The sequence below is a fragment of the Megalobrama amblycephala genome, linkage group LG16 (genome assembly GCF_018812025.1).
Source record: "Megalobrama amblycephala isolate DHTTF-2021 linkage group LG16, ASM1881202v1, whole genome shotgun sequence".
Classification (NCBI taxonomy): domain Eukaryota; kingdom Metazoa; phylum Chordata; class Actinopteri; order Cypriniformes; family Xenocyprididae; genus Megalobrama; species Megalobrama amblycephala.
In genome coordinates, this window is record NC_063059.1 from 6,306,283 (window position 1) to 6,333,973 (window position 27,691).

The following is a 27,691-nucleotide window of genomic DNA, read 5'->3' on the forward strand; positions in this document are numbered from 1 at the left end:
AATACACTCGCATTTGCTGTCCTGCGGCAAAGCGTGAGGGCAGTTGCATTTTAGACCAAACTATAATGGTGACCTGGATGCATCAATGAATGGTAAGATATTTTGCTAAATATAATGATCCTATCAGAAGTATTGCATGATAACGCAATGCCCAGTAAGGTGAAATACCTTTATCCAGATTTTAACAATATTTTTCAGTGACAGAAAATACATCTGTCCTCTACAGTGGACCAAAGGGTATATTATGCCTATTGGGCCTATATATGGTTTCTTCCTTATTTGTATGTTTTAGTTAAAATTATGATATAATTTACACTTGAATAGTTTTATTAAACAGCAAAATTAAGTAGTCTTCAGATTTTATAATTTATTTCAATGCTTAGGCCTATACAGTCTATATTTATAGGTCATATAAAAGTGTAGGCTTATACGAGGACAGGGAAATGTGTGCATGATTGCATTCGAGGGCGTGTGTGCTTGTGTGTGTGTATTTGTGCTCACGTATGATACTGGTTTTAATAGTTTTAAATAAAACTTGGACATTTTTAAAGTAATAAAATGAGTTTAGCATAGAATGTTTTTCAAATATCCTCTCTTATTGTTGTTATTGAATTTTCCAAGCCTTCTGATGTAAAAGCCTCTAAACGCCACATCTGTCAAAAATGAGTTAATGATATTGTGTGAATGCTCTCTGAACATACTATATGTTCATCAAATACTTTCACTTCAAACCCGCTAAATCCCAGCCTCAGCCCATTCAGAAGTACTGGTACTTATATAGAAACCTATTGGAGTCTGATAAAAAATAATAATTTCAAAGAAAAATGTCAGACGACTTAAAGGCTTTTGCATCTGAAGTCTTCTTATTTGTATTCATACATTTGTTCTTAGTAAATGTTTTAAAAACATGGATGTTTTATTATTATTTTTTTTTTTCCCCCAGACCAAGCATTCATTCTATTGAATCACTTTTTATACCGCTGATGCATGGTGACAGATAACTCCCTCAAAATAAAATATATTGGGGAAAAAAGGTTATTGGCATGATTTTTCACTTGTTTAAAAGTAAAAACCAACATTTTAAAAATGATTACTTTGTGATTTAATAATTCGTGCATGAAAGGGTTAAGAGAGGAAGTGAACAAAGGATCACAAGTGTCACACTCCACCAAATATAGCAGCAAGGAAGCTATTTAGTGCACCAGTCTTCTTCTGATGAACTTGGGCACTGTTTGAGGCCTCAACATAAAGTAAGTGACAATATTTAATTTTGTACCTACACAGGGAATATTTAAATGTCTAACGGCAATGCAAATTGCAAATGTTGCACTGTGCTCCTTAAACAATGAAATTAAACAATGTTCAAAAAATGTAAACAGTGAGATTCTAAAACAAGTGGTTATTAGTAATGGCACTAGCTGTAAATGATGAAATTTATTCCAAATGTATTCCATTTATTCCCAGGTGCTGAACTTTGATGCAGAGATGGTTTTCTGTAGCTGTTTGTTGTCACTCTTTTTCTGGCTCACAGGTTAGTAAAATGAAACTAGATAAAATGGATATGTTATGTGTGTGACAGCTGCTTTTATGTTGTAAACAATCAATGTTTTGTCCGGTTTTAGTGAATTTTACACTATAAAACTCTTTAATTCTGAGTTAATTTTCTCAGATCTTAGACCATGCAGTATTAAAAATAAAGTAAAATGAGTCATTCCTCAGACAAAGGAATTATAGTTTACTCATCTATGGGAAAGAAACTATGTACCAAGATGATTGTCTATGGGAGGAAAAGAATTTAGACACATACTAAGCCACAATGATCATTGCAAGCAAAAAAAAAAAAAAAAAAAAAAATGTTATAAGATTAGACTTATTAGATGAAATATTTTTATTGGTCACTAAATAAAATAATATAATTAAAAATTAAAAAATGATATAATTTCTTTTACTGATTAATTCTTTCAGTTTCACCTGCTAATGCTGACAAATGGAGCATTGAAGTGCCTACATCAGTGGTGGGTTTGTCTGGCACTTGTGTGGTGATTCCTTGTAAGTTCAGCTACCCAGCAAAAGGAAAGACATACACAAGTTTTACAGGAGTGTGGTACACAGGGAATTATGAGTCAACAGTATACCATACAGATACCTCAAAAATCAGTGAAGTATTCAAAGGTCGTACTAGCCTCACTGGTGATTTGCATCAAAACACATGTTCTTTGAAAATCAGCTCTCTGCGTAGCAGTGACACTGGGCCATTCATGTTCCGGATTGAGATTGGAAATTTGGACAAGTACACCTATACGGAGAATAAAGTTTCCATAACAGTGAAAGGTAAGAGAAATTTGTTCAATGAAATGGTTCAATTAAATCAGAGAACATTTTATGTCAATAGATGTAGTGTAAACAAATGTTTGTAAATAAATAGTCTATTAAGTCTTTAAGTATTAAGTATTTGGTGATGTGATAAACACCTACAAATACAAAAATCTGAATGGCTGTTTAAAACATTTAAATACTGTTCAGGGGCCATTTTCACAACACTTATCTTAAAGGGGCTCTATGTAAGTTTTTGACTGTATTAAAGCATAAAAATACCATAATATGTTTGCAGATATTTATTAAACATGCTCAGTTCACATACTAATTTCTCTGAAAACCATTGCTACAGCCAGTTATTTTACTTTAAAATGTGCAGTCCTTGTCAGAATTTCTGTTTTTGTTTCCATCTGTGCAAGACCGCACGTTGCCAATTTACCCAATAGTATTTCGCCACCCCGGGTTGCCAGTTGGCGAAAAACACATGCAGCAAATTGCAGCCATGGGCGGCAGTGAACAAACTGGTTCAGAGATTGCAGATTCTACCCGACCTAAAAAGCCTCGGCATCTATCTAAAAATCTCTATAAACGGGAGCATATTAAAACACGTTATCAACTCATCATAAATCAATAAATCAACTAATTATTTTACAGTGTGTAAGTCACCTCACCTTCCAAAGTCGCTCCCGTTGCGTCCTCAAACTGTCATTCCTAAATTTAGGACTCCTAAATTTTTGCTCAAAGAGTATTTCACAAAGCATTTTATTGCTAAAACTAGCTCCTAAATCTGTGAAAAGTTAGGAGGAGTAGTCAAGAGGACTCCTAAGTCACTAATACCAAATCACAAACAATCATAAAATGGCTGTTGCTGGCAATCCGCCTCAGCAATCTGCCCTAAGACACTGTACAACATTGAGACAATTGGTGATAGAGTCTTAATTTGAATATGGCCACATGATATCCCATTCTATAATATTTCTATGGTGCTGAGCCTTTTCTTCATAAATTTTGATTTATAGATTTTATGTGATGACAACATAAAGGTTAATTTATGTAATTCATCAGCCAATCGATTGACCCTCTGGCTTGTCAATCACTGCAGTGACGTTCCTTTGAGAGACGAGCGCGGCTGCGCGCTGTAATTTTCCAATTACAGGCGCCGCATGCAAGTTTTTTCAGGAGACAGGACTGCAGATTATAGTTACCCGCGGTGATCCGACATAATGAATCCACAAACACGACACAGCGAATGCTGGTGGTAAACACTCGTGTGTGTCATGAGTTTTGGGAGGCGTTCTCTTGAAATGAGCTGTGAAGGAGGGGGGTTGTTCTTATATGCGCTCATTTCAAAAACTCAGTAACAGTCTTTGGATTCTCAACTCTGCCCTTAAAATCTTAGCTTAAGACTACTGTCTTTTCCTTAGTAAAAGTTTGTCTCAGCATCTTTGCAAATAGGTTTTAAGAGAGAACTCTTAGCTAAGAACTTTTACTGATATTTAGGGGAACTCTTAGTGGTAAGATAAAATGTTTTGTGAATACAGCCCCACTACTAGGGTTACCGGGGTAATGGCTGCATTACTGCTATGCGGCATAATGTATATTGTCAGTGTGTGAATAGCTGTGTCCGAAATTTAATATTTTCCTACTATGTAGTGTGCAAAAAACACCAACAGAGTACTATGTCCAAATGCATTCGAAAAACAGTAGGTAAAAAGTCCCCGGATGACTTATTACTTCCGGCAAGATTTTAAAGTGTGCATTCGATGGACACTTTACTATCCTATGAGGTCACGGGGAGGATTTATAAATGGCAGTGAAGCTATGCAACTGACGCTGGTAGGTCACAGGACAACATGGCAAATGCAGTACATCTGAAATTCATTTATACTACCTACATTCATACTATATAGATCATCTTTTTAATGGTCTGTAACATAGTTTGTATGTACGGGAAGAAGGAGGTGGGAACCGGCGAACATTCAACATAACTTTAATATAAAATAAACAAAGAACAAAAAGAAAGTAAAATGCTGGCAGTTCCTCACGGACAACTGCCGGCCACACAAACATAACAAACCATTAAATAAAGTCCAGGCCTGGTCCTCTCTTGTCCTTCACTGTCGTCGCTCCTCCTTTTATGCTTCCGGACCTCCTCCGTGAAAGATTCGAGCCATTCCCTCATGGCTCTCGCTCGCCCTGCTCGTCACATCCCCCCATCACCCCTCGCAGGCCGGGGGGTGCCCACGAGACTGCACTCTACTCCCCCCGGGGCCTGTGTCGGCGGCCGCAGCACCTGGGGGTAAGGACAGACGAGACGAGAGAAAAAGGGGACGGAAGCACAGGGAGTGACAGAACGAGAGAGGGAAGAGAAGAGAAAAAAAAATTCTTGGTCCGGTTCCCGGACACACTGCCGCTCGTTCCTCAGCCAGCTGAGAGGCTCTTCCTCGCGGTGCAATGCGATGGTACTGGACACTTGGTGGACGGCTCGATCCTCCTCCGCCCCCTGACAGCCGGCAATGGCTCCTCCGGCTGAGGGCAGCTGGCAGCGAGTCTCCCGTTCTCTGCTCCTCCCCTTCATGGCGGACGGCAGCAGGCTCCGGCCCACTGCGAACGGCGGCGACTCCTCCTCGTCCCAGGAGCACAGCAGCGAGCTCTCCATCTCACCTGTTGATAAATCGCTCCAGCACCACCACCTCGGGCAGCCACTCACGGTCTTCACACACTGCCCGACCTCCTAGCACCGGCTCTCCGACAGCATGTCCCTCCTTCCTCCCGGGTTTCGGCACCAATGTAACGTAGTTTGTATGTACAGGAAGAAGGAGGCGGGAACCGGCGAACGTTCAACATAACTTTAATATAAAATAAACAAAGAACAAAATGAAAGTAAAACTACAATAAAAAATATTTATATACTATATATTTAAAAATATTTATATAACTATAATAAAATAAATTAATATAATATAATAAAAAAATATATAATTATATAATTTATGCATAATTACATGCAACTCACCTTAAACCAAACCCTAATCCTAACCCTAGAGTACGTACATGTAGTTACTTAATATTACTCAGTACTTAAATGTATAATAACAGTGTAACAAAGGCAAAAATAAAGTGTAACCATAAATTCAAATTCAAATGTAGTACATAGTCTGACAGTATGCGATTTTGGATGCAGAGAATGTGCATTTTCATTCAATCCATCTCTTTGACTCATCCTTCTCATCCGTGTTGGCTTTGTTTTGCCTACATCAGAGTGTTCATGCCTCTTTGATGCATCACACATGCAGTTTTGTAAATTTTAATTGATTGATGGAAAAGTATTTTTAAAATTCATAATAAAAATAATAATTCATAATAAAGAACTATCCATGGTATTTTGAAGTGCCCATGATAACAATAGAGTGGATGCTCATTATTGTGATATATTGTATTACCTTATCGGCACATGTCTTCACCAGAGTCCCCAGAACAACCTACTGTCTCTGTGAAAGATGAAGTGACATCAGGGAATTTGGTGGTTGCTACCTGCACTGTGTTACATTCCTGTCCGTCAGACCTGCCTCGTGTCACCTGGAACCACAATGGCAAGCACTCCAATCCGTCACAGCCGCAAAATCACGGTCAATGGAAGCTTACATCTTATAACCTTACCTTCACTCCTTCTAGAGAAGACCATGATAAAGAAACTCAGCTGTTCTGCAGAGTTTATAGGGAAGACAGTGACTGGCTTCAAAAGGCTTAAAGTTAAATGTAAGTCTGCTATATGAGTTTAAGACAAATAAATGACCAGATGCTAATTTAAATGTTTGTTTGTTTTTGTTTGCTGTTGATTGTAGTACTGTAAAATCAATTAATCGCAATTAATCACATCTAACATAAATGTGTGTGTGTGTGTGTGTGTGTGTGTGTGTGTTTGTGTCTGAAAATCATGATTGATATATTTGACAGCACTAGTTAGTAGTTTTAGGACAGTGGTTCTCAAACATTTTGACTATAAAGCCCCTCAATCCAATGCAACAGTCAAAGGACAATGGTGTTTGTTTTAACTTTTAAGGTGTAAAAAAGAAAACTAAGTGTAAGCTTCAATATGCTAAATAATTAACCACAGTTCATTTTGTGATTGCAGATGTTTCAAGAATTGCATTTACTTCAATAAAACAATTTTATTACAATAAATGTATTATAATAAAACAATATATTATTTGAGGAAAAAATATGAAAAAAAAAATACATCTTTATTTTAGACCTATGTGTATAATTAAATGTATTAATTTAATTATGATTGTCTAAATATACTATTATTAATAATAAGAATAAGCATAATTTTAATAATTGTAAGTCATCCTTGCAGCCACGTTGGAAGTTTGCTAAGACTCCTCTGGTGGACCCCACACACCTGGTTGAGAATCACTGTCTTAAAATGCATAATAACTTAACCCTATAAAGCCTAATTGTATAATATTTAATAGTCAAATTTCTAAGGCCTCTAAATTATCACCAGCATCAAAACTGCTGAAAAAAAAATCTTCTACTACTTTTTAACAGTAGAGATTCAATGCTTAAACCAAGCATTTATAATATCATCTCAATAAGACATTATTGGGAAATACAGTGACAAATTATCTTTATATGCATTTTATCTAATTAGTCTTCTGTTATAAAGTCTTATTGATATACATTACAAGCTATCCGGATTTGTTCTTACTTTCTTGCCATATTGCATATTTTTGCTCAGTTTGGACCTCTGAATAAAACTAAACGAAATGAAGGAACAAACAGTTGTTGACATAAACATTTTATTCAACATTTTATCTCAATCAGATCCTCCATATGATGTAAGTGTGGAGACTAAACCCTCAGTGAAGGAGAATGACTCTGTAGAACTGACCTGCTCCAGTAAAAGCAACCCTCCTGCAAACAGCTACCAGTGGTTCAGCTTAAATGCGACGCTGCTAGGAGAGAGACCCACTTATAAACTGGAGAGAGTGTCTCGGCATACTGAGGCAATTTCCTGTACAGCCATTAACACATTGGGAAGAAACAGTTCTAGTCCACGGAAAATTAACGTGCTATGTAAGTACTGACTCTTTGAATTTAATGTGAACAATAATTATTGTCACACATATTTTTTTTCTTTTTTTTTTCATTCTAAAAGGAATATTCCAGGTTCCCTTTCAGTCGATCACATTCGACGTATGTCAGAAGCAGTGTTGGGGAGTAGTTAACTACATGTAGCGGCACTACTAGTTTAACTACATTTTTCAGTAGCTTGTATGTAGTTCAGCTACTTTTAAAACAGTGTAGCTTTTCCAGTAGTTAACTACATTTTCCAGCAAGTAGCGGTGTAGCGCGACCAAAAGCTACAAGCTACATTCCATTTTGCGTTCTGACGAGCCTGCAATGCATTGAAGCAGCACGGCGTCTTCAGATCACGAACTAAAACAGTCCATTACCGCCATCTGTTGTTATATAAATTGACGCATCTTGCGGCTTTATCAGTTCATCAGCAGATCTACTAAATTCGGTTGCTCGGGTATGAGAATGTTCACGCAAGAAGCACATGATTCACGTCTCAGAGCTTCATCTGCATGTTCTGTGAGTTTAACGTGCATTTTCATGTGTATCCAATTTAAGTTCCGGTTCGGTTTAAGTGCTGGTCTGGTTCCAGAATCAAATCATTGAGGGTGCTTCTGAAATAAGTGAGGGTGCTGTAGATGTAATGTGTAAACAATGGCTCCACCATAGGAATAGCAATGTATAGTGAGACATTTAAGATTAAGTCACTTTACAAATAGCCTACCTGGAATAGAATTTCAAAAATATTGATACAAAAATTCTAATATTTTTCTAGTCTCCATTTACATTGCTTATTATTATTCTTATTATTGCATAGTTTTTTTTTTTTTCCGTGTTATGGTTATGGTAGCAATTTTGAGCGTGAATCCTGCATGTAGAAATCACTTCTGAAACTGCAGAGTGCAATTGGTGGTTGGTCCTCTCATAGCATGAAAAACAAAACTTATATTAAAATTCTGAATGTTTTATATATAAAGCGTACAAAGAGAGTCAGTGTGAAATATAGGCTACATTTGATTATTGTATCTTTTGATATAGTTTACAAAATAAATCAGTATGCTTTGAAATCATAATTGTAGTGCATTGCTTTGTTTAAACCCCAAACATCTTACTTAAACATTCTTCATTAACAGTTATCCAGTTATTTGTAATAAGCTATGTCATTAAAAAAACAAACAAACAAACAAAAAAAAAACATTAAAAGTACCTTCAATGTAGCTAGCTACTTTTTGATAGTAACTTGTAGTGTAGCTAACTACTTTTTCAGAAGGGTAGCTTGACAGTAGTTTAACTACTTTAATTTATGAGTAGCTTGTAGCTTGTCAAACTACAGTTTCAAAGTAGCTTCCCCAACACTGGTCAGAAGTGTTCCGACAAATTGGGATATCGCATGAGAGCCCTATCACCTTCAAGTGTATACTAAATGAGCCAATGGGCATTGGCTTGCAAGCTTAGTGTCATGTGCACCGCCCCGCAGCGCAAGTATATATGCGGAAGCGGGTGCACTGCACACATTCTTTACTTTGGAACCAAGCAGTGTGTTTATTCCTGCAAAGATCTCCTTCTGTGCCTGCTAAAAGAGCTTCTTTTAGAGTCAGTGAATGCACTCTGCAGGCTGCATTATCTCTTGCAGCAGCACCGCGGTTGTTCCCCTGTGCGCTTCATCACATCATAAGAGCATTTTCATTTCCTTCTAAAAGAGCAACTAGCATATTTGCGTCTGTTTCAAGATGTCATTCTGGTCTTGCGCTGCTGGATGCAGTCTTTCCCTGACACCAGCTGATGGTCACAGTCGCTGCATCACGTGTTTGAATGTTCAGCACGCTGAAGCAGTGTTTGTGGATAGTTCATATTCTCATTGTGAGATCGCAATGTTCTCAAGGCCAAGCTCCCTCCCCTATGCCCTGATCTAGCATTTTCTCTGGTGGCCATTAGAGAAGCGCTACTTCGGCGAATAGAACGGGTGACCTGAGGATTATGGTCAGGACTTCCCTGCCAATTCAATCTCTGTGGGCCCCTCAACCCTCACACACATCGCAACCTGTGGTGCTTCCAGAGGATCGCGCTGGTCCCTCCCATGAGCGTCCAACCGTTTCCTTTGCTGCACCCGCTGATGATCAGATGTCGATCACGGCATCGAAAGGTGAGCTTGAGTCCTTTGGAGACGAAAACTTGGCTGCGTTGCCTCCTTCTGGGAGAGTAGCGTTGCCTGAGCCTGATCCATCGCCCCAGCGCTCCACCCTGGTACCATTCTTCCTGGAGGTGCATGAAGAGGTGGCCAGACCGTGGAAGACACCTTTTTCTGTCCGAAGCTGGTCTGGTGCTTTTTCCGCCTTCACCACCCTGGATGGTGGGGCAACTGTGCCCTGTTACAGGTCTATCATGCCAAAGAACTCATGGACATGCCCCAGAGTGGTCCTGACCAACATCTCCTGGACGAGCTGTGCACTACCACTGACCTCGTTCTCTGACCAACTAAAGTGATGCTGCGCTCCATTGGTCAGGCGATGACCACACTTGTGGTCCAGGAGTGCCACCTATGGCTAAACATGGCTGATATGAGGAAGACCGATAAACATCAGTTCCTGGACTCCCCCATTTCCCAGGTTGGCCTGTTCGGTGATGCGGTTGAGAGCTTCGCCCAACAGTTCTCAGCGCACAGAAGCAGACAGAGGTGATCCGGCACATCCTGCCCCAACGGACTGCTGCTTCCTCCACCCAGCTGCCGGCCACAGCACCTCTGCCGTCCTCCACCCCTACAAAGTCTGCCAAGCAGCAGCCTCCACCCAGCAGACAGCAGGGAGCCGGTCATGGACATGGTCATGGACAAGGTCACGCTGCCGTCTGAGTCAGAATCCCTGTGTTTCACCTTGCTGCCCCACTGCAGGTACATCTGCTGTGCCATTGGTCCTGCTTGCTCAGAGTCTGGGTGCCTGGTTACCACTTCCCAGCCTGTCTCGCTGGCTCATCCGCACAATACGCCCTGAACTGCGATTCAGTTCATCCGGTGTCCCCTAGTCTTCAGGGCATCTTGTTCACCTGTGTGCGGGAGACAGATGCTCCTGTGCTTCAGGTGGAGATTGCAGTTCTGCTGGCGAATGGCACAATAGTGCCAGTCCCTCCAGCCGATATGAAGTCAGGGTTCTACATACCCAAGAAAGGCGGTGGGTTACGGCCAATCTTGGACCTGTGAGTCTTGAATCGGTCCCTTCACAGGCTGCCGTTCAAGATACTGACGCAGAAGTGCATTTTTCAATGCATCCATCCCCAAGATTGGTTTGCAGTGATTGACCTGAAGGACGAGTACTTCCGTGTATCGACCCTTCGGGCTGGCCCTGTCATCTTGTGTCTTCACTAAAGTCACAGAGGCGGCCATTGTTCTTCTGAGAAAAGAAGGTGTGGCATCTACAGCCACAGTTGTGCTGCTCAGATTGCTTTATATGAGGCCGCTTCAGCACTGGCTTCACGGCCGAGTCCCGAGATGGGGTCTCCACAGTTGCCTCCACCATTAGCTGGGGGGGCCACATACAACAGACATGCAATCTCGGGTCTGTGGACGGGGCCCCAACTGCAGTGGCATATCAACTGCCTTGAGTTGTTAGCAGTACGTCTTGTGCTTGGCTCCTTCAAACAGCTGCTACTAGGCAAGCATGTACTTGTCCATATGGACAACAATGCTACCGTTGCGTACATCAATCACCAGGGCGGTCTACACTCCCGTCACATGTTGCAACTTGCCCGCCACCTCGTTCAATGGAGTCAGAAGCATCTGAGGTCGCTTCTTGCCATTCACATCCCAGGCGTGCTCAACCGTGCAGCCTACGAGCTCTCACAGGAGCCTCCACATCCGGGAGAAGGGAGACTCCATCCCGGGACCGCACAAGTAGATCTGTTTGCCGCCCCGGACTCGACCCATTGCCAGATGTTTTACTCCCTGGCCGAGGGGACCCTTGGCACAGATGCATTGGCACACAGCTGGCCCCGGGGCCTTCGCAAGTATGTGTTTCCCCCAGTGAGCCTTCTTGCACTGACATTGGATGAGGAGCAGATCTTGCTAGTTGCGCCGTACTGGTCCAACCGGACCTGGTTTCCAGAACTCATGCTCCTCGTTGACGAATCGTGCCTAGAATTCGGTCCAGCTGACTCTCACATTATCCTGAGACCCCGGCCCGGATATGTGCCCAAGGTTCCTACCACTCTTTTTAGAGATCAGGTCGTGAACCTGCAAGAGCTGTCCTTCGGAGCAGGCAGACCCAGCCCTGGATTTGCTCTGTCCCTTCCGCACTTTGCGCTTGTACATGGACAGAAAGTGAAGCTTTAGGACCTCAGCTCTTCATCTGTTATGGAGGCCAAGAAGGGAAGGAAAAGGCTGTCTCCAAGCAGAGGATGGCCCACTAGATAGTGGATGTGATTGCCTTGGCGTATCAGGCCCAAGTAGCTTTTTCCTGGGCGCTGGTGCATGGTGCCTGACTGACAGATATATGTAGAGCTGTGGGCTGGGTGACACTTAACACGTTTGCTAGATTTTATTGCCTCCATGTAGAACCGGTTGCTTCCAGTGTGCTCGCCCAGAGTAGCCAGTAACGCCTGGAGCCCCCGTTCTTTTGTCAGCTTGCTGCGCCATTCCCCTCTCTGAGTGGATAAGTGTGCCTAATTGCTTCAGTAAGTTCCCCTTTGGTGAACCCTGTTAAGTTCCTCCACCACCCTCTTGTGGCTTCAGACATTGTGGAGTATCTGTCGCTAGTCCAAGCACCCATTATTCCCTGTGCTAGGCTGGGTGCCATATGTTGTGACCCATACGGCGGTCCCATATGTGTATATCTCCACGGTAAATCTCCCTTCGGTGAGCCTGTGTTTTTCCCTTGGCAGAATCTGCTCTCCTGTCCCTTCAAGATATGTCTCCCCCCAATGTTGGCTGGAGCCATCCCAGGGACTTCCATATGTGCACTGCCCACAGCCAGTCAATATGTATATTCCCACGTAATACCTCCCTTTGGGTAGGTGGTGGTCTCCGCAGTATCCCCTAGGGGCACACTTTCCCATTGTTATCCAAGTCTTACTGGTAGGGCCATGTGGAACAGCAGTAGGCTCCCTTGGCGTAAGCCTGGTCCTATCTTCTGCCCCAAGGTGCGGGGGATGTGGAGGCTTACGCTGGGTGCTGAAATGGGTCAGTAACTGTGGAGTTTTATAAGGGGTCCCAGTTCATCGGTTCACTTCTGACATACGTCAAACGTGACCAAATGAAAGAGAACATCTTGGTTACGTATGTAACCCTCGTTCCCTGAAGGAGGGAATGGAGACATACATCCCATCACCACAGTTCCTGTGCCACCGCTGAGCGCCACGTGCTCATTTCTTCAGCGGAAAACAGAGTGCGGGTACACCCGCTTCCGCATTTCCGCATATATAGCTATGAGGCGGTGCGTGTGACGCAAAGCTAGCACGCCATTGTCCATTGGCTCGTTTAGTATACACTCAAAGGTGGTAGGGCTCTCATGCGATATCCCAATTCGTCGGTTCACTTCTGGCGTAACTGAGACGTTCAGTACCCAGCTAACACATTTTTGTTCTTAAGGTGCATTCACACTACCAGAGTCACCAGTGGCTAGCAGTGAGGTTGCTATATTGCTCCCAAAAGTCGAACTTCATTTGCATAAAGTTGAACCGATCTTAACTTTGTCGCTTTTCTGGCAAGGCCAATGCGGTGGCCAATGGTCTCTCTTGCTTGTGTCACCAAAAAAAACAGCAGCTCTCCGTTGAAATTAACCCTTTCACACATAAGTTTAAAATATTCTGGCTGACCCCCCAGCGTGAGTTTTTTAAAGCGACCGTTATTTAGAACGTATTACTTTATGGTTTCCATGGCGACGCATTATTGCTTGTTACATGACACACCGCAGCACTGTATGAACGATGATCTGCTTTCATTTAATTTTTCCTTTTTTATTCAAAATATTCACAGATTTGAAATAATAAATGAAATAATAAAATATCTAATATTCCGATTGCCAAATATGTGCAAGTGGATGTGTTTTGCTGTTTAAACACCTTTATAACAATCATGTTAGTTGAGCCATATGCGCAATGGGCGCCGCCATGTTAGTTTGCGCCGCACAGAGAATCGGATCTGTTGGATTTACGTTAATTAACGTTAATTTATCCACTTCTCCCAAAATACATGAAAGTAAGTGAGTCGGTGAACTGGGGAAGAATAGAGTAAGCTTTAAAGTTACTTTCACAATGTGTATCTGATATGAATAAAACGTGTCATCTAATTATAATGGAAAGGGTTGTTATTTCCGCTTCTATAGGCATCATTTTGTATTTTACAAACTCTAAATATATTGTTTTGTTAGTACTCTTGTGTATTTAAATGTCTGAAACCTAAAATAAACATTATTTTGTTGAAAACACTGCATATATGTAATATATGAAAAGTGCTGCGTGCATCCGTCTCTGGTTTAGCGCCAGCCAAAGCGCACATGCACATTTGAATTTGGCAGTTGATCACGTGATGCACTGAACGTTCTAATCACACCGGTGTGATCATACTCTCCTGGGGCCAGCCAAGACTGATCACACTGGTGTGATCATACGCATCAAAGGGTTAATAGGATTGTGTCATTTTGTCGCTGCATGAAGCTGGAAGTGTCAACATGCCTTTACACTGTGTCCTAACCAGCCATGACAGCGGCACACTATTTTAGAAATGGTTCCTGTGACGTTGTGGCTGGAACAACACCACAGAGTATGCCAATGATAATCTCAGGTAATGTTTATGTGCTTTATTTAATGTTAAAAGCATGTAATGTGACTTTGAATACAAACCCGAGTCCAAAAAAGTTGGGACACTGTACAAATTGTGAATAAAAACAGAATGCAATGATGTGGAAGTTTCAAATTTCAATATTTTACTCAGAATACAACATAGATGACATATCAAATGTTTAAACTGAGGAAATGTATCATTTTAAGGGGAAAATAAGTTGATTTAAAATTTCATGGCATCAACACATCTCTAGAAAGTTGGGACAAGGCCATGTTTACCACTGTGTGGTATGCCCTCTTCTTTTTATAACAGTCTGCAAACGTCTGGGGACTGAGGAGACAAGTTGCTCAAGTTTAGAAATAGGAATGTTGTCCCATTCTTGTCTAATACAGGCTTCTAGTTGCTCAACTGTCTTAGGTCTTTTTTGTCGCATCTTCCTCTTTATGATGCGCCAAATGTTTTCTATGGGTGAAAGATCTGGACTGCAGGCTGGCCATTTCAGTACCCGGATCCTTCTTCTACGCAGCCATGATGTTGTAATTGATGCAGTATGTGGTCTGGCATTGTCATGTTGGAAAATGCAAGGTCTTCCCTGAAAGAAACAATGTCTGGATGGGAGCATATGTTGTTCTAGAATAGGGCTGCACGATATATTGCATGAGATTGTCACGTGCATTTCGTCAGTAAAGCCGGTTCCCTGATTACCGCTAAATCGCCATCACCTGCTTTCAAATGGAGTGGCATTAAATAGACAGAGCCGTAGATCACTGAAAAGCCACGCAATATTGCGTTCATTATCGAAGGCGATTCATCTGCGATATATATATTAAATGCCGCTCCATTTGAAAGCAGGTGATGGCGATTTAGCGGTAATCAGGGAACCGGCTTTACTGACGAAATGCACATGACAATCTTATGCGATATATCATGCAGCCCTATTCTAGAACTTGGATATACCTTTCAGCATTGATGGTGCCTTTCCAGATGTGTAAGCTGCCCATGCCACATGCACTAATGCAACCCCATACCATCATAGATGCAGGCTTCTGAACTGAGCGCTGATAACATTTTGGGTTGTCCATTGTCCTCTTTAGTCCGGATGACATAGCGTCCCAGTTTTCCAAAAAGAACTAAAAAAATTTTGATTTGTCTGACCACAGAACAGTTTTCCACTTTGCCACAGTCCATTTTAAATGAGCCTTGGCCCAGAGAAAACGCCTGCGCTTCTGGATCATGTTTAGATATGGCTTCTTTTTTGACCTATAGAGTTTTAGGCGGTAACGGCGAATGGCACGGTGAATTGTGTTTACCGACAATGTTTTCTGGAAGTATTCCTGAGTATTCCCATGTTGCGATTTCCATTACAGTAGCATTCCTGTATGTGATGCAGTGCCGTCTAAGGGCCCGAAGATCACTGGCATCCAGTATGGTTTTCCAGCCTTGACCCTTACGCACAGAGATTGTTCCAGATTCTCTGAATCTTTGGATGATATTATGCACTGTAGATGATGATAACTTCAAACTCTTTGCAATTCTTTCTGATATTGCTCCACAGTCATAGCACAGCATTTTGCCACAGCATTGGGGGAATTGGTGATCCTCTGCCCATCTTGACTTCTGAGAGACACTGCCACTCTGAGAGGCTCTTTTTATACCCAATCATGTTGCCAATTGACCTAATAAGTTGCAAATTGGTCCTCCAGCTGTTCCTTATATATGTACATTTAACTTTTCCGGCCTCTTATTGCTACCTGTCCCAACTTTTTTGGAATGTGTAGCTCTCATGAAATCCAAAATGAGCCAATATTTGGCATGACATTTCAAAATGTCTCACTTTCAACATTTGATATGTTATCTATATTCTATTGTGAATAAAATATAAGTTTATGACATTTGTAAATTATTGCATTCCTTTTTTATTCACAATTTGTACAGTGTCCCAACTTTTTTGGAATCGGGTTTGTATTTTTTATGCTCCCAACTGTAAGAACCCCACATCGGCCCAAAAAACGAAATCCGACAGCCTGGGTGAAGGTAATGCGTGTATGTCTTTTCAGCACCCCTGTGAAGTTCACTTTAATTTTTAGAATTTAGCTTCAATTTTACTTTAATTGCTCATTTAATCTGACTCATATTTCAAATGATTATTACTCTTAGATTGTGTTTCCAATTATAAATTAATTATTGGTTATGTATTAATTTAGATTTTTTAATTTTCTGATTACTTGATATTTTCAATTATTCGTTCATTATGGACTCGGTATCGCACAGGAAGTTACATCGGCCTTATGTACTTCCACGATCACAAACATGCCAGTTGCTTCTTAGACAGAGTATGCAGGGTAAATATCTACCTTTAAGTCAGTTGCACTCTGCTCACTCGTAACAAAAAGCATAGTTTTGTATATTAATGGAAACTGCAACTTACTAAGGCGCCAATAGACAGAAATCGAAAAGATCTCAGATGATGTGCTCCATGCTTCTTTCATTTAGACTTCCTGTATGATCTATTCTGGACACTAATTTGCGTAATACCAAACTCGCGATAATCTACTAGAAATAATGATTTAAGAATAAATCAAGAATAACATTTATTTTTCAGGTAAAAATATGTCATACCAGTTACACATTTGAACAATTAGAAGCCAATTCAGAAATATCAATTGCTCTGAAAGTAAGAATTGCATACAGTAGTAGATATTTCTAATAATTCACCCATCACTGAGGGTTGTGGTTGCAGAATGTCCCACATGACTGCTTTGTACTTTCCCTTAAACACCCAGACTAGAACAAAAGGATTGTAAATATTTACTACACCAACACCTGTTTTAAGGGTAGAGGAGTGGGTTATCAGATATCTCGAAGAGACACCACCCAAAAGGAGGACAGAATTCTCTTTAGTTTTCAATCTTATACCAGTGACTGCTGTGAAATTGAGACCATTTTACCAATCACACCGAGACATTTAAAATGATACCAAAGATGAAAAGGGAAAAAAAAACAAGATACACAAGATACATCATTCATAGAATATGCATTCATGGAGAACTTTCAGTGACTTGAGTCAGGGGGAAAGGAAGTTGGGTGTGTGGGGGGGGAAGGTTGCAGGAGTGTAGATTGTAGATGAGTGATGAGAGTTTGGGCAAGGCAGTGTAGATCTTCTCTCCAGATGAGTTTTATAGCTTTATTGCAGGGTGCTTGATCTCAGCTTTTGTCTTAGCAGGAAAATCAAGTCTTACACAACTTTGTAGCCGTACGAAAAGCAACAATGGATAATTCGCCTCAGATCTTGAAATTAAACTAATGGAAACAAGAACGTTTGAACTGTGAACCAACAAGAGTATTCTATGACAAAGATTGTTTTAGTAACTCAAATAAATAATGTTTAAATTGTGTAACATTGGTAAATTAGAATATGTATCCATTTCCTTGTGAGTGCTGTCAAGATTAATCTCTGCTGCCGTGCACTTGTCGTGAGAGCCTGCCCACACTCTGTTCTGAGCTCTCACGATAGTACACATCCAGGGAAGAGTGGTAGACTCCACTCTCAGACGGTCCAGCTGTTTTGGGAATGCTTTGAGGTCACTCAGCTTGACCTGTTTATGTCCCCCAGAGACAACCCGCTGCCAGTTGTTTTATTCCTTGACCGAGAGGACCCTTGGCATGGATACACTGGCACACAGCTGGCCCCTGAGTTTCCCCGAGTCAGCCTGCTCACACAGTCACTGTGCAAGGTGAGGAAGGACGAGGAGCAGGTCTTGATGGTTACGCTGTACTGGCCCACCCAGACCTGGTTTTCAGATCTGATGTTCCTCACAACAGCCCCTCCCCCTTAGATTCCCCCGAGGAAGGGCCTTCTTTCTCAGGGATGGGGCACAATATGGCACCCATGTCAAGACTTCTGGAACCTCCACATGTGGTCTCTGGATGGGACGCAAAGGATTCAAGTGGCCTACCTCCAGTGGTAGTTGACACAATCACTTCAGCAAGAGCCCCCTCTTCATTGATTGGTGTTCTTCCCACAAGGAAGACCCCCCCGTAGATGTCCGATCAATGTCGTGCATTCTTTCATACAAGACGGGTTGGGGCGAAGGCTGTTTCCCTCCACCCTAAAAGTGTATGTTGCCACAATTGCTGCACATCACAATGCTGTAGATGGTAAGTCTCTGGTCGAAACATGACTTGGTCATCATGTTCCTGAGAGGCACCAGGAGGTTGAATCCAATAACTCACCAAAGGGTATGTTTTTGTATCGAAGAGAGTTTTAATCTTAAATCTATATGCAGTCTGTGTCTACATTTGTTCTTCATGCTAGTAAGTGCTAAATCCCCACTTTCAGAAAGGTATATTGTCGTGAACAGCACTAATGTAGCGCGATTTGCTGGCATGGATGGAGTCAGTTTTGACAGTGAAAGAGGAAGTAATTTGACTGAATGTCGTGTATTTACTGCATTTTACCTGCTAGAAACACATGCTCAGTTTTTATGTTATTTTAAGTTAGAGTTCAATAAAATGTAAGGCAAAACTCAACATTTTGTTTGCGTATGTCAGTTTGAGAACCACTGCTGGATATCAGCCTACACTTTGGTCGCAGATTTAGTCAGAAAATGAGCAGCGCAATATAGACCAACTGAATGACACTTTAATTTAAGTAGAAAATCTGAAATGAAGATTGCTGAACTCCAGCTTACTTGTCTGTGTTTTCAGATCATCTGCGCTTCTTCCTCAGTGTAAAGAGATTGCCCGATTGCAAACATTAAGTAAAACATGTTCTTTTAACCCCTTTCGAGCATGAGTTTAAAATATTCTAACTGACCCCTCAGAGTGAGTTTTTTTAAGGCAACCGTTATCTTAGAAGCGTTTGCCCTTAATGTTTCCATGGCGACGCGTAGTGCGTGACGTACGCTGAATGCAGCAACAATAACACTGTATGACAGATGGGTCGCTATTATTTTGTTTTTCCTTTTTTATTTAAAATATTCACAAACTTGCTTACCATGTCATCAACTATATGATATTCTGATCCTCAAATATGTGTAAGTGAGTGTGTTTTGTCATTTAAAAACCTTTATAAATGATCTTTATCTTTATCTTCTTCTTTATCAAACACCAACAAACGCCAACGAACAAGTTGGCCGTTGGATTTAGAATTCTATGAGAAAAAACTGTCATGTTCACACCGCCCCAACAAACACCGACCAACGAGTGACGTCTGACTGGGAAAATTCCACAACTACACAAGTAACCATGTTAACAATATGTCAGGTTAGTTTACTATATTAATAATATAGTATCATATATATTTTCATTGTATTAAAGTATTGAGGCAAAACAAAAATACTAACCTGAAATCCGAAGCGCTGTAGCCATCGATCTGATCGTAACCTATTGCGCTGCGGTTGGTATACCGGTTTTTAAACTTTTTTTTAGCGCGACCCTTTTTATTAACGAGACCCATAAGCATATACAACCATATAGCTAAACAAGTCAAAACGAATTATTAAAAAACGAAACTGAAGGTAAACCTGCGTTGCTCTCATGGTGGTTATAACGTTACCTCTCTCTTTCGGTGAAGTGGAGCAGCTGCTCTTGCTGAATGGCACGGATTGCACTATGGACTATTGTACCTTTTGTGTATATATATATATATATATATATATATATATATATATATATATATATATATTTTTTTTTTTTTTTTTTTTTTTTTTATAACGAACAAGCTGCGATGTCACGTTTCCAGTGCTTTGTTGTGTGTGCTTGAGGCGCGGGCGCGATCAAATAGCTGTCTTTGAAGGGGACTTCCCTCATCGTCATGGCAACGGTTCGTTAACAGGTCAGATTACGTCAGAGTTGGTTGCCGTCTGTTGTAAAACTGTTCACACCGCGCAGACATTCCACGACCCGACAAACGCCGATTAAACATGTTCAGTCGGGTGAAAACCAACTCCGACCAACGCCAACAACGGCCAACAAACGCCAACAGGGGTATCACACCAAACCAACAAACTCCAACAGACGAGTTTGTTGGCGTTTGTTGGCCGTCGTCGGCGGTGTGAATTGGCCTTGAGATGGGTGCCGCCATCTTAGTTTGCCCCACAGTTCATAAATTCATCAGTTTCTCTTAAAATATATGCAAGTAAGTGGCTGGTGAACTGGAAGAATAATAGAGTAAACTTTATAGTTACTTAGGCCCATTATATGTGTCTGATATGAATATGAATATGTCAGCAAATTATATTCGAATTCACTGTTATTGCTGCTTCCACTGATATCTGACATCAGTGTGTTATTTTATAAACTCTAAATTTATTGTTTTACTGCTTATGCGTATTTAAATGTATGAAACCTTAAAAAAAAAAAAAAAAAATTATGTGGCTGAAAACACTGCATAGTTGTGATATATGACAAGCGCTGCGCACGTCCGTCTCACAGCCAAAGCGCGAAAGCACAGATTGAATCTGGCAGTTATGTGACGTTGCTGAACGTTCGAAATCCCATATGTGGGACCGTACGCCCAGAGGCACAGAAATAAAAATCCCATATTTGGGACCGTACCGCTCAAAGGGTTAACAGAAAATCTCTGATAGGGGGTTACAGTTCTGGAAATCTGGCAACCGTAAGCATGGACGCTCATAAAAACAGTCTGTGATGTTTTGTCTCCTTTATTAGACAAAAAAAAAGTTATTTCAAAAGAGTGATTTTGGTAAACTTTTTAGTCTTTTAGCCACATTTCAGTCTCATCTTTATTTCATCAATGATATTGCATGTGTTGTTTTAGTCACGTTATCATTAAATGACATTGGTGTCGTCTCTCATCGTCAAGTCTTAGTCATGGAAAAAACAGTCATCAACGAACACTTTTCGTCATAGTTTTTCGTTAACGAAATTAACACTGCTGGGATCTCACTCTATTCTTAATGGGAGAGCCTCTGCAGTCAGCAGAGATTAAAATCCTCTCTTAAGACAGGGCTCCTGACTGTGCTCACTTCTATTAAGAGGGTGGGGGACCTGCAGGCATTTTCAGTCATTTTCAGCATTTTCAGTCCATTCCTGGAATTTGGGCTGGCTGACTCTCATGTTGCCCTCAGACCCTAAATGCCCATATGTTGTGGAGACATTACGTCCCATCACCACAAATCCTGTACCTTCCGATTTGGCTCCTCAGCAAAAACTTAATGTGAGTATCTGCATGCTGCCTTATAAAAATCGAGAGTGGCTTGTGATGCAAATCTCACTTGCCAATGTGCATTGCCTCAGGCAAGATCCCAATTCATCACTTGTTCTGACGCATCATCTCAATTCTCACTTCCAGGGAACGGGGGTTACATTAGTAACCTAGACATTTCCCAAATATTCTGTTTTGGTTATGGAAATGTTAAAATTAAGTTTTCTTAATGTTAGAGGAACTTTTTTTAAAGGGTTAAGGCCAGTATACACCGGGACAAATATTGCAAGCGATTATCGCAGACATTTGACGCCTCGTGACTAAACAAAGGACGCCAACATGATGCGAAAAATGGCAGGCGTAAAAGCGTCATATTTTTAAATGGAAAAATTTGTTGACTGGCCGACCAATGAGATTGAAGCTTTTGTTCACGTGCATGGAGCTTCTGAAGTTACAGTAAAACACGACTTGTTGGCGTCCAAGCACAAAACAGTCTTGTCGAGCACACATTGACACCAAGACGATGAAGAGGAAGTAAATGAATGTGGCTCCCTGATCAGTGCCCTGACTACTGAACTAGGGAGCTGATTGAGATGCACACTCTATGGGTGTTCCAGTTCTTGGCCACACCAATAGATGTGTATTATTTCTGTATTTTTACTGTTTTTTTGTTTTTTGTTTTTTTCTTTTACATTCAAGAAATATAGTTGAGAATGTCTGTTTCATAAATATGTTTATTTGCATTACAGTTCACTTGCATTTAATGTCATTGTGAGTTATTTGCACTACAGTTTCTTACTACCATCTCTCATGTCATATATATGCCATTTTATATCTGCATTCTTATCTTCTTTAACTTTATTAATATCATACATATGTTTATTTGCATTACTGTTAAGCTTTGCGCCATATACTGGCAGGGAGTGAATTTGCACGTTTACTCTGCGCATCGCCAGTAAAAATCGCTTGGGTATGAACACAGAAAAATGAAAAATCTCGAAAAATGCTGGCGATAAGCGTGTGCGATGTTTGTCCCGGTGTGTACAGGCCTTTAGTGTGATGTTCCTGAAACATTCTTTCATCTTAATTTTTATTAACAACTCAACATTCTTGTAACGTCGTTTTGTAAGATTTCAACATAAACATGTCCAGTTTCCTTAATGTTGATAAAACATAATTTTAAGGTTAGTATGATGTTTCTGAAGCATTCTTTCAAAAAATGTAACACCTGTTGTTAACGAACAGAATGACTGAAGGAAAGAGAAACAACAAGAACAGAAACTACAACTAACTTTCAGCCATTGCCAATAAAATCAACTGCAAATAAATTAAGATATTAAATCTCTCAAGATCTCAGCAGAGCATGATTAAACAACTCCAAAAACAGCATTACCAACTTCACATATTACAAACTTTATTTCTGTCATACGTCTACAGATGTTCTTATTAAGAATTAAAAGAGGTTTAGATGTTGATGTTTGGTTGAAAATGTTTTGTTTGATGTCACCATTATGGTCATCAGTATTTGCTTTAGCTTGGCTCTTGACCTTTGACTTGTTAGTTTATTTCTCTTTTAGCAATTGCAGGTGTTTTCAGAAAATTATTCTGCATTGATAAAGAGATTGATGAAAAGGCAGATCAACATGTCTCTTTTAATGGCAATTAAAAATGACTGCATTAAAGTGGTTTAAACAACTGCTTTTCTGTACTTTCAGTAATGACTTAATTATGGAGTTGAAGCCTTAATGAATACGTTAAAATAACAAATTCAAACGTTGACACAACCTCTTGTGTAATAGTTGAGACACACTTAGACACTCATACAAACACTCATACAAACCTCAACAATGGTGACAATAAAAAAAAAATACAAATGCAAATAGTAAAAGAGGGCACGATATTATTCTAAAACCACACATTTTGAGCGGATCCCATGGGTTTTATATATCAGTCAAAATGTTGTGCCAAGATTTGAACTAGGCTTTGGGCATCATCAATGTCATTTTTGGTTCAATACACACTTCACTGAAAGCTTTCAGGACTTCTTGACACTCACTCCGATGCCTCAGCACAGAACGTAACATCACTATCTGCTACATTATCCAACTGTATCAGGAGGCAGCATAAACTTGTGCTTTGAAAAAGAAAAGAAAAAATATATATAAATTTTATATATATATATATATATATATATATATATATATATATATATATATATATATATATATATATATATATATCAAACATATTTTTTATTTATTTTTTTAACAGACCATTGTTGACACAAAATTGACATTTAATCAACATTTATCTCAATCAGATCCTCCATATGATGTAAGTGTGGAGACTAAACCCTCCGTGAAGGAGAATGACTCTGTAGAACTGACCTGCTCCAGTAACAGCAACCCTCCTGCAAACAGCTACCAGTGGTTCAGCTTAAATGGGACGTTGCTAGGAAAGAAACCCACTTATAAACTGGTGAAAGTGTCTCGCCATACTGAGGCCATTTCCTGTACAGCCATCAACTCATTGGGAAGAAACCATTCTAGTCCACAGAAACTTAATATATTGTGTAAGTATTTGTGAAGGGCTTATGTTCAACAAACAGTGTTTAAATGAGTGTAAGTGAAAGTACATCATTGGTTATGATTCTATCTATCTATCTATCTATCTATCTCTATCTATCTATCTATCTATCTATCTATCTATCTATCTATCTATCTATCTATCTATCTATCTATCTATCTATCTATCTATCTATCTATCTATCTCTCTCTCTCTCTCTCTCTCTCTCTCTCTCTCTCCCTCACTCATTTAGATCCTCCTGAGATTAAAAATGAATCGTCTTGCCAGTTTGCAAGTTTTACAGTCTGTGTCTGTATTGTGGACTCCAACCCTCCCAGTGAAGTCAAATGGTTTGGTCCAGATTCCTCAAGAACCTTACCCAGCTCCAGCATTAAACAAGATGAGTCTCTTACCATATTTACAGTACAGAATTGGCTGGGTTTACCTGATACTGTCCAGTGCTTTGCCAGTAACAGTTTGGGAAACTCTTCTATAACTTTGGTAGCTCCTCAAAATGGTGAGAAATTAATTGACATCAGTCTTTTTAAAACAATCATTGTTTTAATACAAAAAAAATAAAAAAAATAATAATGATTCTTTTCACAGGCATAATAATATACACAGCTGTTGCAGCAGCTATTGTGGTTGTTTCAGTTGGCGTTTTAGTGTATGCTTTGAGAAGACACTGGTAAGTGTCTCTAACTCTTTTAAGCTCATTAAAGGACTTGATGAGTCAGGCTTATTCCATATGTTTTGTTCCTCCTTTGTTTTCTGGCAACTTTAAAATACCTTTGCAGTGGGAACAGAGCTACACAACAGCCTGTAAGGAAGAATGAACAGAATGAAATGAAGACAACCCCAAAGAAGTCTGATTATAAAAAGTATATGTAGATACACTACCAGACAAGAGTTTGGGATCACTAAGATTTTTAATGTTTTCGAAAGTCTGCATTTTCAGCATCATTATTCCAGTCTTCAGTGTCAAATGATCCTTCAGAAATCATTCTATTATGATGATTTGCTGCTCACTTATTATAATAAATGTTGAAAACAGTTTTTGCTGCTTAAAGGGATAGTTCACCCAAAAATGAAAATTCGATGTTTATCTGCTTACCCCCAGCGCATCCAAGATGTAGGTGTCTTTGTTTCTTCAGTAGAACACAATTGATGATTTTTAACTCCAACCGCTGCTGTCTGTCAGTGGTATAATGCAAGTCAGTGGGAACTTGGACTATAAGAGTAAATAAAACATGACAGACAAATCCAAATTAAACCCTGCGGCTCATGACGACACATTGATGTCCTTAGACACGAAACGATCGGTTTGTGCGAGAAACCGAACAGTATTTATATATTTTTTTACCTCTAATACACCACTATGTCCAACTGCATTCATCACTCGATTCGTGAGGTCTGATTGCGCTCTGACAACGGCAGTGATGTCTCGCGCATATACTTCAATGTTGGCCGTTGGACATAGTGGTGTATTAGAGGTAAAAAATGATATAAATACTGTTCGGTTTCTCACACAAACTGATAGTTTTGTGTCTTAAGAAATCAATGTGTTGTCACGAGCCGCAGGGTTTAATTTGGATTTGTCTGTCGTGTTTTATTTACTCTTATAGTCCAAGTTCCCGCTGACTTGCATTATACCACTGACAGACGGCAGCGGTTGCAGTTAAAAATCATCAATTGTGTTCTACTGAAGAAACAAAGACACCTACATCTTGGATGCTCTGGGGGTAAGCAGATAAACATCAAATTTTCATTTTTGGGTGAACTATCCCTTTAATATGGAAACTGTGATGAAAAAAAAAAATATTGGTTTCCACAAAAATCTGAAGCAGTACAACTGTTTTCAACATTGATAGTAATAAGAAACGTTTCTAGAACACCAAATTAGAATGATTTCTGAAGGATCATGTGACACTGAAGATTGGAGTAATGATGCTGAAAATTCAGCTTTTACATAACAGGAATAAATTGCACTTTAAAATATATTAAATATGAAACAGTTATTTTAATTGTAATATTTCATAGTATAACAGTTTTTAATATATTTTGGATAAAATAAATGCAGACTTGGTAGCAAATGATAAAACATCTTAATGATTCCAAACCTTTGCAATCATTCTACATAGTTTGTTCCCTATAACTATATATCAGAACTCTTACCAATGGTTTGTATCTTACATTTTCTGCAAATCAGTAAAGAAGAGAAAGGCAGCGATGAAGATACTTACACAAACTGCCCGGAAGGTCGTGTTTATGACAACTGGGGGTAAGTACAACTTTGCATCAGTGAGAAAACATTTCAGTGTTTCACAACTATTAATGACACAGAAGTCTGATTCTGAGAAGTGCATCAGTTCACTTGATATATATAGGGGTGTTGTTGATTTTGTGACTCTGTGTTTGCACATCAGCTAGCTGTTAGAACTGACAACAACACATTCCTGCATGCAACAGCCATGACTTTAAACAACACTGCATGTGCCTAAACATTTATAATTAAAAGTGATTATTTAGTGAATGTAATCTATTTTATTTATGATCTCTGTAAAATATTTTGCTTTTTTTTAATTAGTGTGATGTGAGACCATTGCCATCTGACTGCGCCTTGGAAGATGACTCAGTCTATGCTAACGTTTAACAAAAAGGACACGTGTTGCCCTAGCAGAAATGACAGAGGCTGAGAAAGACCAAAAAAGGCAAAATAATAATGTTGACTGATGATTATGCGTGGAAATGTTAAATGCCAAAATGTCTTGCAACTGAGAAAAAACTGAGAAAGCTTTTAATATGTAAAGAATGTACTGTATGTATTGTAAGCCAAAATGTTTTATATGCATAATATATAGTGTAAGTTTAGTTTAGTTCAGAAAAAAAGTACAAGAATTACAGTAGTAATTTTTTGTAAATATGAGTTTGATAAAAAAAAAAAAATCATACAGTAATAACTGAAGAACAAGTTAATATTGCATTAATATATTCATATTCTGTAGTATTGGTTGGCTTGGGTGTGAAATAAATAAATAAATAAATAAATAAAACACAAAGTTAAACCAATTCCTCATTCTATGCAATCAAGCAGCATTTGACTTTAAAGATTTCCTGTTATGTTCAATTCTATGTAATGCAATGCTTTCATTCATTTTCTTTTCTAAGCAAAATAAGGCGTTTTCAAGTGTATACTGGACACTAGTGTGCTTGTGAAATGCAGTTGGCATGCATCACATTCCTCAATTCTACAACAGCTGGCACAGACTATGTATGTAGTTCCCAATGATCACTTCTGTTTACTAAAAAATGAGTTTCATTTCCTTTTCTTCTTTTTTTATATAACGAAATAACTGAAAGATTAATAAATCTTTTCCATTAAACACTAACAACTGAGGCCAATTCAGTTTTGTTGTTAAACTCTGTGAATAAAAGAAAAAAAAAATCACACCAAAAAATCCTAATGTGAGTGAGTGAGTGAGTGAGTGAAGTGTAATATTATCAATACATAAATTAACAAACATCTATGCAAATCCACAGTAATATAGGTTGTCGAAGAATGTTTGTTGCAAAAAAAAAAAAAAAAAAAAAAAAAAAAATCAATATACCACTGAATAAACCTCTGCAAGATTTATTATCTCTTTATTATTTATCTCTGCAAGCATTATATTTAGCATACTTACGGTGTGACTACTTTCATCTGCAGAATCTATGATTAAAAAAAACATTTGCAATAAATTAATCAAGAACTGTAGAATTGTATTTCGGGTTCTAATACTGTGCAGTGT

General features: G+C 39.5%; 1 protein-coding gene across 1 annotated transcript; it reads left to right on the forward strand.

The window, feature by feature from the left end:
• Positions 1–973: 973 nt before the first annotated feature.
• On the forward strand, positions 974–27,292 carry si:dkey-238d18.5 (B-cell receptor CD22). The gene is made up of 10 exons (XM_048161314.1): positions 974–1,250; positions 1,465–1,531; positions 1,966–2,331; positions 5,784–6,075; positions 7,147–7,398; positions 23,659–23,910; positions 24,157–24,420; positions 24,510–24,591; positions 24,701–24,784; positions 26,113–27,292. The coding sequence occupies exons 4-10, from the start codon at positions 5,907–5,909 to the stop codon at positions 26,186–26,188; spliced, it is 1,179 nt and encodes a 392-aa protein (XP_048017271.1). The 5' UTR covers positions 974–1,250; positions 1,465–1,531; positions 1,966–2,331; positions 5,784–5,906; the 3' UTR covers positions 26,189–27,292.
• The last annotated feature ends 399 nt before the right edge of the window (positions 27,293–27,691 follow it).